Below are 13,381 nucleotides of genomic sequence, written 5' to 3' on the forward strand. Positions count from 1 at the left end.
GTTTGGTGACTTGTGAGCCTGAATGTTAATGAGGCAAGTTGTGATATTAACAAGGCATTTAATAAGCAATAATAACTATCAATTGTGTAATATATTCTTCCTGCCTATAAATATCAGGGTCCTATGTGTGAATAAACTCAGCTTCTAGAATATACAAAGTAATTACATTGCAATCGCTGATAATCTTAAATTTGTTTCTGGTGTCATTCTTAGCACAGTCAGGATTATATAGTTAATGTTCTCCAATAACAGAATTACATCTAATGTTGGACACTATGTTTACATATTGTCCTAGGTCCTAATTTCACAGTTCAGACTGAGTAGTTAAATAGTGAAATATTCTTATCATTAGTTAGGGAATTGGCAACAAGGGAAAAACATGATGTTGATTAATGCAGGAAGTATAACGGGCAAGGTTAAAATGAAATGTTTGCCATGCACAATGTTATCAGGATGAGGAGTACGTTGCTACAATGAACTATTGAAGACAATATTTAAGGCAACTATAGAGAAGTGCAAAGAAATTGTACCAAATGTTGGTTGCTTGAGCAACTTTGGCTCACAGTTGATGAGCTGGAGTCTGAGCTCGGATACTGAGCAGCGAGGAGGAGAATTACCTATATTTCAGGAGGCAATCACACCCCTTACACTAATTACCTCAAATTCAGTTAGTGAACAGGAAATGGAGGGTGTGACTATGAGTGAGGTAGGTTGAGAGATTCAGAGGTAACACTGCAGGAATATAGCTTGGATTGAGGATTGGCTAACCAACACAAAGCAGAGAGCTGGGATGAATGTGTCTTTTTTTGGTTGGCAACTTGTAGGGTGCCAAAGGGTTTGGTCCTTGGGCTCCAAGTATCCATAATCTATATTAATCACTTGGATGCGGGTTTAGAAATAGCCAGATTTTTAGATGACACTAAAATAGGTGGGAAAGTTGCAATGAAGGAGTTTACAAATGGATAGGTTAGGTGAATGGATTAAAATTGGCAGATGGACTTTAATGTAAGTGTGAGGTTTTCAATTTTGGCTGGAAGAATAAAAAGGCAACATATTATCTAAATGGAGAGAAACTTCAAAATGCTTCAGTACAGAGGATTTAGATGGCCTCATGCATGAATTGCAGAAAGCCAGTATGCAGGTACAGCAAATAATAAGGAGAGCAAATGGAATTTTAGCATTTATTGCTAAAGGAATAGAATAAAAACATGAAGTGTTTTTGCAACTGTACAAGGCATTGGTGAGACCATATCTAGAGTATTGAATACAGTTTTGGCATCCTTACTTAAGGAAGGTTGTAATTTCATTGGAGGCAGTTCAGAGAAGGTTCTCTGGATTAATTCTAGAGATTAAAGGCTTGTTTTAAGAGAACAGATTGAACAGTTAAGGCCTTTACTGACTTGAGGTTAGAAGAATGAGGGACTATCTAATTGAGGTATTTAAGATGCAAAAGGGGATTAACAAAGTAGACATAGAACAAATGTTTCCCTTTATGGGGCACACTAGAATGAGAGGTCACAGTTTTAGCACAAGGATGGCAGATTTAAAACAGGTTAGGAGGAATAACTTCTCTCAAAGTGTTGTGAAACTTTGGAATTCACCATCCCAGACACTGAGTCACTGAATAAATTTAAGGAGGATGTAGACAGATTTTTAATTAGTAACAGGTTAAAGGATTATGGGGAGCACTCAGGAAAGTGGAGTTTAGGCAGATATGAAATCAGCCATGATCGTATTAAATGGTTAAGCAGGCTGGAGGGACTGAATTGCCTACTTCTCCTCCTAGTTCTTATGTTCTTATTAAAAGAAATATTAGATTAGCTAAACACTAAATGATTTAAAATGTTAAAGGACAGGACAGGGGATTTAAATCCTGATCAACACTAGGCATCCACAGTTGCACAGAGTCTTTAATGAGTCAAAAGTCTCAATAAATTAATGAAAAAATCTTCACATGAGTATTACCAAACAAAATCTGACACCAAACCATTTGAGTAAATAAAACAAAAGAACTGCAGATGCTGGAAATCTGAAACAAAAATAGAAATTGCTGGAGAAACTTGCTAGAAACTCAGTCCCTCAGCATCTATCCAGTGACCCTTCTTCCGAACTAGACTCAAAATGTTAATTCTGCTTTCTGTTCACAGATGCTGCCAGACCTACTGTGTTTCTTCACCATTTAAGTTGGAAGTTGGCAGAGGAATGAAAGCTTGGTTGAAAAGATAGGTTTTAAGGAGTGTCTTAAAGAAGAAGTGAAAGTGAGGCAGAGAGGGTGCGGGAGAGAATTCAAAAGTTTTGGTTGTTGGCAGCTGATGGCACAGTACGGTGGGGTATTTAAAATTAGTTGTGAACAAAGAGTGAGAATTGGAGAAGCATAGCGGTCTTAAAAAATTGCATGGCTGGAGGACATTTCAGAGATAGGGCAGTGTGATACAATTAAAAGATTTGAAAGCGAGGATGAGAATCTTAAATTCAGGCTGCTCTTGGTCCTGAAACCAATGTAGATCAGTAATCCAAATCAGCTACACTTGAGATGTATCATTGGAAGTTTATGTCAGTCACATAGCACAGTTTGGTTCAGCCTCAGACAGTGACTAAGGAGGGGAATAGAGTTTGTAGCGGGGTCTATAGACAGTGGCTTTGCTCTTCCCAGTATTTAGTTTGAGAAAATTTCTGCTCATCAAATACTCAATGGTGATGGGCAGTGTGACAAATCAGAGAGAGGGATGAAAGGCTAAAAGAGGTTGTGGTAAGGTGACATCAGTGCACATGTGAAACCTGACAAAGTGATTTTTTATTATGTCACTGAAAAGGCAGCATGTTAATGAGAAATAAGAAGGGATCAAGGACAGGTTTCTTATGGACTTCATAGGAAATAAGATCATAAGACTATATAAATAAGATTACAGTTGAAATTTGTAATGGGGAGCCAACAGTGGCACAAGCAAATAAACAGTGAATCAAAAGCCCATCTATTCGGCTGAGATTTCTATGACTTGGCAATAGAATGTTATGCATATGGTACTGACCATGTCAATCTTGTTATCATTCATCATGATTCTCACGCACACCAGGAAAGCAAACATCAGCTTGTGCTTCTCAAAGAGACTTCTGCAGACGCTGAGATACAGACTGTAGGTGAAGTAATTATTGATAAGTTTTATCCGCTTCTCCACTGTATCTGAGGGACAAAATGAACAGTTGTGTCTAAGTCACTCCCACCTCAATCTAATATTATTTTAGGACAATATTTAAATGCAACTTTTTTTCCACCTAGTTTTCTATCTGCCTCTTTTAAAGTTGATGAATACTTTCTTGAGCTCTGGCCAATTAAGGATTATAATAGATAAATGCTGTCTTACAGGGAAGATGTTAACCACAGCCAGCTGGTGAGAAACAGGCATGTAAGCAGTCAAAATTGCTCAAGTGCTCCAACCTGAAGCCACCAGTTTTGATTTTCCTCTGCTGTCCTGGGTTGGCAACAAGGACACCTGTTCAAAGCCAGCAATATTCTCTTTTGTGTATATATATATATTGACAGGTCCCAATGACATAATTGGGACTGGGTAACAATTTTTAATTGAGTGGCCAGAGCAGGAAGCAGTAATGCGCTTCTCTGAAGGAAACACAGCACAAGACTGGTTGGGACAGTAAATCTAAATAATAGTTTTTCTGGTGGGGCCAACAGGAGCGTGAATTTGTTTCTCTAGGTCTCACAAGAGGGGCTTACATCTTGCCTTCCACAATCTCCCCTTCCACACCGATTGCGCTCCCTCCAAAGACCCAGGAGGTAATCTTACCATTTACTAACTGATGGCAGGCAGCTTTTGCAACATATGACTTCCTGCCACTTCCGTAAATAGGTGGGGAGTAGATACGCAATACTTAAAAATTGACTAGAAGTTAGAAGTCTTTTTCCATGAGGAAAGGAAAAATAATTTAATCAGTACTCACTGTAAAAATCCAGATCATTGAGTTTTTATATACAAGTTTCAGAATTTTATAACTCATAGTTATAAAAAAAAATAAATATACATTATAAATAAATACATTTATTGATGGTTGGATGTTAATTTACTCATAACTTAATTTTCAATTTTCTTTAATTTCTTTTCCATCCTCATTTTCAGAATTATCTGGATACTTAAAACCTCAGCAAGAATGTGGGGAGGAAATCTATAACAAAATCTCTGCCTAGAACCAGATGAAAGCAGATCTGTCACCATGTAGAACTGTCTGGCTTGCAAAATGGATCAGAGTGGGCACTCAGTGACTGAGGAATCACATTCTACTGAATGTAGGTACTAGTATGATACATGATACATCCCTCACTTGCAAAATTATCCCTAAGGAATCAGTTGAAGAAATGGCTGTAGAATAAAAAATAGGTATAAAGCAGTGGGTTATTCAGTTAACTTGATGTATATGCAAACTTAAAATTGCATTTTGTTGTGATTGGTGTACCTGCTCGCTCAGAATTTGCAATGCCTGACATGAAGATGCTGAGGAACCATTCCAAAGAATACTGGTACATGGGATCCACATTGGACAAATCGGACACACAAAAAAACAGGATCTGTGTGCGGACAGCAACAGGAACATACTGCAGCCGAGTGATATCAATATCTTTTTCCGTTTGTTCTGCTATTGTCACTTTTATCTGTGGAAAGATTAATTACATATTCAGCATGGCAGAGAAAGTTGATAAGGTGCATGTTATATTATCCATGTGCTTTGTACTGCACAGGCTTAGAACGTGTAAGTATTTCTTTGCCAATTTTCTTCATTAATATTTCACTCTGTATTACCTTGCCCAGGTGGCCAAAAGTCTGTTGTGAACCAGAGCTAATTAAGTCAGGTCATCACAGCCAGTCTAATTCTGTCATTCCGAAGGGCAACAGAAGTGCAAGAGCAATCATAAACAGCAAGAAGCTCATTTTCTCTTCCTTATATAAGGGCTAGTGAGCCATTGAAAAGGGTCCCACTTTCAAAAAAAAATTGGGAAACAAAGTAATCAAGTTTGAAAACAGTAAGTGCGGAGCTGAGATAAATGAAGAAACTGTTAACACCAATCTGTGGAGTGCAGTAGAAAGGGAATAATGAGGGAGGGAAGGAATTCCAATTCTGAATTCCTGGGATACCAAAAGGCTCTCTATGATATCTCAATTGATGAGACTTCATTCAATACAACTAAGATACCTGGAGGAAAAAAAGCGTATAACTGTGTTTTCAGAAATTCCATGGAACTTGTGAAATATTTTGAGAAGTGATAGTGGTTTGACAAATAATAACAGTTTTAACAACTTGCATTTGTACCATTGTTTTTCCACCAATATTGCAGTATTTCTCGGAATATCATGGAGATGCTCTTAGAAATACTGTTTCTCCACTATTATCACTGTACTCTGATTAATAACACTATGCTCCAATCCATATCACTGTCTTCATATTGTTAGTGTTCTTCCATTAATGTCACTGCAGATGATGAATTTCATCACTCTTTTATTGATGCACCTTCCCTTCCATTAATATCGTGTCATTTTCACTTATATCACTGCTCTTCTATAAAAGTCTTCAAAGTAATGTCATGGTGCATTCATTACTATCACTATTATTCCAAGACTTTTGCTGTCCTTCCATGAATATCAACAACTTCCATTAATAATATAGTGTATGCATTAATAGGAATGGGTTGAATTTTCCCAGCCAATGACATGTATAACAATGCGTCATTTGGGAAAATATCACGTTTTTGGAAACACTTTCAATGTCAAGAAAAAGAAAGGCCAATTTTCCACCCAAGGTTTGAATGGTAAGACAGGAATCTCACCAGTGAGCACAAGAAGCCTATGTACATGCATCAATAGTACATAATCTCACCTCGTTTATATGCAGTTAGCTATTCTCCCATATGGCAGACAGAAACTACACAATGACAATTCCTGACATGAAAGTCAGAGTGGGTACCCAGCATCCCCAACTCACCTCTGGCTCTTCTGGCCTTCATTTTGGCTAGTTTCTTCACTATTATCACTCTACTCCAATTATTAAAATGATGAAACTTTCTTTGAAAGCTGCATCACATGTAAACAGGGTATTATAGAAGGTGTTTGGCACATTCGCCTTCATTGCTGAGACCGCTAAGTATAGGAGTTGGGACAGCGTGTTGCACTTGTACAGGACGTTGATGAGGCCACTTTTGGAGTACTGTGTACAGGTCTGGTCGCCCTGCTTAAGGAAGGATATTATTAAATTGGGGAGGGTTCAGAAAAGATTTACAAGGATGTTACTCGGACTGAAGAGTTTGAGTTATAAGGAGAGGCTGGATAGGCTGGGACAGTTTTCACTGGAACATATGAGATTGAGGGGTGACCTTACAGAAGTTTATAAAATCATGAGGGGCATAGATAATGTAAATGGCAAAGGTCTTTTCCCTAGGGTGGGTGAATTCGAAACTAGACAGCATATTTTTAAGGTGAGAGGAGAAAGATTTAAAAGGGACCTGAGGGGCAACTTTATCACACAAAGGGTGGTTTGTATATGGAATGACCTGCCAGAGGAAATGGTAGATGCATGAACAGTTACAACATTTAAAAGACATTTAGACAGGTACATGAATAGGAAAAGTTTAGAGGGATATGGGCCTAAAACACAGGCAAATGAGACTAGTTTAGTTGGACTGAAGGGTCTTTTTCCGTGCTGTATGACTCTATGACTAGTTGGTTCCGATATCTCTGGGTACGCTCCATGGGAGGTATCCTGCATGCCTGTCCTCAAAGGTTGGCATCAGACATGTACCAGCTTCATCACATCATCATGATACATAACTAAGCCACTTAAAGTACAGATACTCCAATAGTGTACTTTGGAGTGTATCAACATCTTGCATTATAATGCTGCTGCTGCTAGGCCACTTTGTGCACATGGAAAGGCATCCATCTCATGGATTGGTGCAGGGTACACCTCAGGGCTCTTAGCTTTCTTTCTTAGCATTCAATCACTTTGTGACTATTTGGATACTCACAGCATCTTTGACTTGCCTTGTCTTGCCTTTTTGTACTTTGCCCCCTCATTCTGCGTATAAAGCATGTATGACAACACTGTTCACTGTACTTCGGTACATGTGACAGTAATAAATCAAATCAAAATCAATTCATTGAAAACTTACATGCTCACAGCAATTGTATCTTGCTTTGCCTTTTTGTACAGTCAGAAAGCCAGGCCACCTGTCATGTTTGCCAGCAGTAGTCAGTTAAATGGGTGGACGTAGTGCTGTGCTTTTATGCGATGCCAAAGCATATGCCAGAAGCTTATGTGGCAAACACATTGACTGTGCTTCAATCAAATGGCTGTATCTGAAGTCCAAAGGGATTAGTCCTCAGTCAAGTTGGGGGTGGCTGGCAGGGTAGAAGCTATCTTAATTCGGGGATTCTGGCACTGTATGTCAAGGACATCATCCAATATCAATCCAGGGACTTGAACACAGTAATTTGGGTGTGTGGGCTGTTGAGTTAGATGGTTCATATTACTGCAGTCTGGGAGCTGCACAGAGGTTGGTTGAGATCCAATCTCTCATCAGTTGGAGCTATCTTTCCGAGTACGTGGGTGAGGCGGTGGGGGGGCGTGGGGGGCATAGTGTCTGTTCATTAAAAGTCAAGGAGGGTTATTAGGGGCCAGTTCTGTGGTGGGGAGATAGTAGGAACTGCAGATGCTGGAGAATCTGAGATAACAAGGCGCAGAGCTGGATGAACACAGCAGGCCAAGCAGCATCAGAGGAGCAGGAAAGCTGACGTTTCGGGCCTAGATCCTTCTCTGGTGGGGATGCTGGCTCAATCAATTGTGGGGATTTGAAACAGTGTGCTGGGTTGCAGAGGGGATAATAATTAAGAAGTGGGGGGGGTACAATACAACATATAAGAGTTGGAGACAATACAATGTTGGACTGCAAAGGTTGCTATGGTGGGGTGGGGTTGAGGCTCATTGATAGTCACCACACTAGGTATGATGCAAGGATGGCGCATCAATATGTTCGGCGTAATTAAATCATATTGGGGCACAGGGAAAAAATTGAGGAGATAAATAACAGTTAATTACAAAAGAGTTTGGGGGTAACATAGGAAGATCAAAATCAATGGGATTGACAGGGAGGACAACGTAGAAAGGAGCATGAAGTTTTGTGGGGAGGGAGGTCACCTAGATTGTGAGGCTGAACCTGCTAATTACTCCGTGAAGTACTACCTGTGTTTCCTTCCATCCTCAAACAAATTGCAAGTGCACAAGCAAAATGAAAAATAACTACCACCAGGGTTGAGTGGGTAGATTTTTTTTATTCATTCATGAGATGTGGGCATCATTGGCTGCACCAGCATTTATTTCTTGTCCCTGGGAGTGTATTTTTCTTTCTCTAAGGACGCAAGTTTGCTTATGAGCAAAGAGAAGACCTTTGAATGCAAAAGCATTAAACACACACTCACACAGTACAATGTGAGAGACATCTTATTGCATTATTCTTATGTGGATCTCATGCACTGAACTAATACATGGACTAAAAATCCTGGCCACAGGCAATCTTGAATATTTCATTATAAGTTAATCCTACTAATTGTTGTGAAGCACCAGTAATGTCAGATGATTTATAAAGATTCACCTTAGTTGCAAAGATCACAATCTTCCATGGTTCCATGGCCTGCAGAAGGTGCAGGAACTGCTTACTTCACACCTTAGACTATGAAATGTCTACATCATTATCCTATTTGCACTGCTGCCTTTCTTAGGTAATGTCAGGTGGGTGAAAAATGTTCATGTTTGGTACCATAGGTACAATCTCCTACTGTATGTAAACAGTTTCAGCAGCATATATCTAATTCCAATCAATGATGTCTGAAGTCTATGTAGGGGTATTCCATTGGCCCTTTTGGAGACCTCTATGTCACAATGTTTGGAGGACAGTGTTCAAATGTTATTTATGTGTACTGAGACTGCTCAATGATCACATTACTGAGAAGCTGTTTTGTTTCTGATATTGCCCACGTAGGCTGATTGCAACCAACCCCAGTGGAGCCAGTCACTGAAGTTGTTGGCTCTGTGGCCACTGCATGAAGAGCATTCACATGAAAAATACGTGTCTGGAAACCCAGGACCAACATAATGTTCAGCAAATGTGGAGCAGCCTCCTAAAGGGGACTTTCCAGTCATAGTTGCCTTCATGATGTAGCAAAGATACAGTAGAGCCACAGTTACTTGGATTCCATGGATGCTGTGCAGTTGAGAGATGGGCAGTGATACTATACAGTGTTTAGAGGTGGTGGTCAGAATACCTCGTCATGATGTCCAGTGTACCTCTAATGCCACACTGTCTCCACTGGGATCAACAAGAGCCATAAGATATCTCCTCCACATCAACTATCAAATGGTGTTGACACAGCAATAACCTGCTTACTGATGCTCATTTTGGGTTTTGCCAGGGATGCTCATCTCTTGACCTCATTACAGTCTTTATCCAAACATGGACAAAAGAGCTGAATCGAGGAAGAGAAGTAAGAGTGACTGCTGTTGCCATGAAGGATCAAGTATGGCTTCAAGGAATCCTAGCAAAATTGAAGCCAATGGAATTGGGAGAAATCTCCCCAGTGATTGAAATCATGCAGAGCAGAAAGGAAGACGCTTGTGACTGTCAGAAGCCAATCATCTGAGTTCATTCATATAGCTATAGGAGTTTCTCAGAGTAAGGTCTTCAGTCCAAACTTTAAATAACTCCATTGAGGCCAGTACCCGGTCACCAAGTCACCATTATTTACAAGTGGAGAGTCCTTGATACTGATCCAGCTCCCTCAGAGTCAGCTCTCAGAGTGAACAGGATGTCTTATCTGTCAGCCAGGGCTCCCTGATGGGACCAGATTAACAACCCCAAACAGGTAACTGATATTCTACTTGCCTGATCTCATTATAATCATTACACGAGCATCTTTGTTTTCTTTATCAATGACTTGCCTCCATCGTAAGGTCAAATGTGGTGATTTTCTCTGATGATTGTGCCATGTTTTATGTCACTTGCAACTCATCAGATACTAAAGCATTCTGTGCCAACATGCTGCAAGAACAGAACGCCCAGCATTGGACTGATAAGTGGCAAGTAACATTTGTGCTACATAAGTGCCAAAGACCATCTCCAACAAGACAGAATCTAACCATCTCATCCTGACATTCAATGGCATCATGATCATTGAATACCCCTGGCATTGCCATTCCAGAAACAGAACTGAACCATCCCCAACTGTGGCTACAAAATCTGGTTACAGACTGGGAACTATGTGGCAAGTAAATAATTACCTGACTCCCTGAAGTCTGTCCACTACCTACAAGGCACAAATCAGGAGAGGATGGCATACTGTCCATTGCCTAGATGAATGCAGTTCCAACAGCACTCCATGTTTGATACCATTCAGGCCAAAACAGCTCTCTTGATAAACAATCTATCTACTAACTTAAACATTCATTCCCTCTATCAAATGTACACTTTGGCAGCAGTATGTATTATCTACAAGATGCATTGCAGCAACTCACCAAGGCTCCTGTACAGCACCTCCCAAACCTGACACTTCTACCACCTACAGGGACAAGGGGAGCTTGCGCATGGGAACATCTCCACCTGCAAGTTCTGTCCAAATTACACATTATCCCGACATGGAACTATATTGCTATTCCTTCCCTATTGCAGGATCATAATCCTGGAACTCTCTCACCAGCAGCACTGTGGTTGCACTTGTATTAGATTTACTGCAACAGTTCAGAAAGGTGGCTCCATCTTCTGAAAGACAACTAATGATGAGCAACAATTGCTGGCCTAACCAGCAATGCCCACATCTCATAAAAAAGTTTCAAAATTATAAAAATGAATATATTACACTTTCACTAGTATGAATATCTTTCAATTAGTATCATTGTGCATTTATTGCTATTACTATTCTTCAATTAGTATTACTGTAGTTTCATTGATATCACCACTTTACTATCAATATCATCATCCTTCCATCAATATTACTGCACTTTCATCATTATTTCACCTTTTCATTCATATCTCTGTCCTTCCAGTCATATCTCCACCTTGCCATTCCTATCACCACCCTTTCAGACATATCTCTGCCCTTCCAGTATCACTGTATTTCAATAAATGTTGTGAACTGAATTTAACATTTCTGAATTTTGCTTCAGTTCAACCTATCCACATTCAGAGCAACCTGGATCCAAATTTATAATCATAGAATCCCTAAAGTGTGGACCCCATCGGGTCCACACCGACCCTCTGAAGGACATCCCACCTAGACCCATCCCCTACCCTGTCCCTGTAACTCGCATTTCCTATGGCTAATCCACCTAGCCTGCGCATCTGTGGACTGTGGAAAGAAACCGGAGGACCCGGAGGAAACCCACCCAGACATGGGGAGAATATGCAAACGCCACACAGATAGTCGCTCGAGGATGTAATCAAATCCAGTTCCCTAGCACTGTGAGGCAGCAGTGCTACTCACCAAGCCACCATGCTGCCTTACTTTGGAAATATTTTAGTGTTGGAATTCTAAAAGTACTGGATTTGATTCAGAACAAATGAGGATGAATTTTAATGTTATCATAGAAAACTCTGTATCACCTTGGAAGTCTACTGTTATATCTGTGTGTTCATTTTGTGTGTCACATGCATGTATTATGCTGTGCAACATACCATGTCTGTGTACCACATATTAGTACATATGTGTGTAAAAGCTTTAATGTTTCTCACATTTCATTTGAGAACTGAGGAAATGTTCACCACTAACCAGAGTGAATAACTGATACTAACCTTGATTTCTCCTGCTTTAACTTTAGATGCTTCTAGCACTTTAATTAATTCCACATCATCCACAGGATTGCCCTCAGAGGTGCTCAGGCGCATGAGTATCTGATCCTCTATCTCTTTCAGCTCATTCCTCATTTTAGCATTGCTGACAATCAACTGATTTTTGGCATCTTCCAGATCTGGGCGTTCTTGTGCTACCACACGACCCAGGAGTTGGTCTTCTAGACCGCTGTGACGTTAACATACATTTTAGAAGTTCCATACTAAAATCTAGTGATTTTCTAATTCTAATTACTCTTATTGTACTCTTAAAATCTAGTAATGTTCTACATTTTCACATTAGGAGGCGGAATCAGAAACATAACTATTTTGCTTTCAAAGATATTACATTAATATTAATTTTGTTATGTCATAAAAACAAGTAAACTAATCAAATCAAAGCATGGCAACTGAATTTTTTGGTTAAATATCTTCTTTATGTTTGAAGGGGCTGAAAGACAGAATTCAGATTTGTTCACCAGTATATAAAAATGATGTGAGAAGTGAGATATCCAGGGCTGCTGTCTACAAATGCAGGAAAGGAACTGAATGAGTGTTCCCGATCAATTCTACAAAGCAGATTAACAGTTGAAAGAAATAATTTTCTTAAACTGACAATATCCAGGAGACCTATTCCTGGCCCTTTAAGGATACCCCAACATGGGCAGCCCTCTCCTTCTCCTTACAGTCTCAGCTTGGAAAGGAAGGCTAAATTTGTTAATTGAATAATTGTTTCAGGTGGTGACTCTTAATTGTCTGCTGCTAGTAAAATCTTTTCCACAGTCCTTGGTTGTGGGATCCATGATGTGCCAGTAAAATTCTGGCCAACATCACAGCATGTAACAGTATTCATAAATTAGTGATGCTTCCTATTCCATCCTCAATGCTACTTGAGCAAGAGACAATGGAATACGTAGCAGCAGGGAGTGGAAGGGAGAAAAAAGTAAGAGAGAATGGAAGGCAGGAGGGTGTGACCAGTGGACAGCCTGACAGCAGATGGTTTAGGAAAACAGATCGCAGGCAAAGGAAGCAAAATAATAGTGCAAGTGGCTGGAAGAATCTGTGCATATGGCAGGGATTGATTCCTTTTCCTGTTCGGCAACTGAAGTTAACTGATGTTTCAAATATATCCAAGAGCAGCAATATCATCAACATTACAAAGACCAAGTTATTTACCTTGGAGAAAGTGTGAAGTTAATGAGAGTCACCCTAGTTGATATCTCAGGAGTGTAGTGAGGATTTGGTAGCTTGGTGGTGATGTACATTTTAAAGTCCTCATGATAAGGAATGACAGAATCTCCCAGCTTTATGACGGTACTGCCCTGCTGTTTATAGGTCTGAAAAGCAGAAGAAAAAGCTTTGATGAGGCGCGGACCAAACATCCTTCTCATAAGTTGCTGTTCAAATGTTTGCCCTGTTTAATTTTAACTTTTAGTTGACATGAAATCAATTTCAACAAATATACCCAAGATATCTTGTACAACATTATGAATGGTGGGTGGCAGAATG

At 39.8% G+C, this 13,381-nt stretch overlaps 1 protein-coding gene across 1 annotated transcript in view; it reads right to left on the reverse strand.

Annotated features, from left to right (window-relative positions):
* Positions 1–13,381, reverse strand: part of dnah1 (dynein, axonemal, heavy chain 1) — a 395,000-nt gene that overhangs the window by 74,100 nt on the left and 307,519 nt on the right. The window contains exons 63-66 of the mRNA XM_048606524.1: positions 13,049–13,209; positions 11,837–12,062; positions 4,465–4,660; positions 3,030–3,181 (exon numbers count right to left, since the gene is read on the reverse strand). Of these exons, the coding sequence (XP_048462481.1) occupies positions 3,030–3,181; positions 4,465–4,660; positions 11,837–12,062; positions 13,049–13,209 (735 nt within the window). The remainder of the gene's footprint in view (positions 1–3,029; positions 3,182–4,464; positions 4,661–11,836; positions 12,063–13,048; positions 13,210–13,381) is intronic.

Source organism: Rhincodon typus, chromosome 16, assembly GCF_021869965.1.
Source record: "Rhincodon typus isolate 14 chromosome 16, sRhiTyp1.1, whole genome shotgun sequence".
Lineage (NCBI taxonomy): Eukaryota > Metazoa > Chordata > Chondrichthyes > Orectolobiformes > Rhincodontidae > Rhincodon > Rhincodon typus.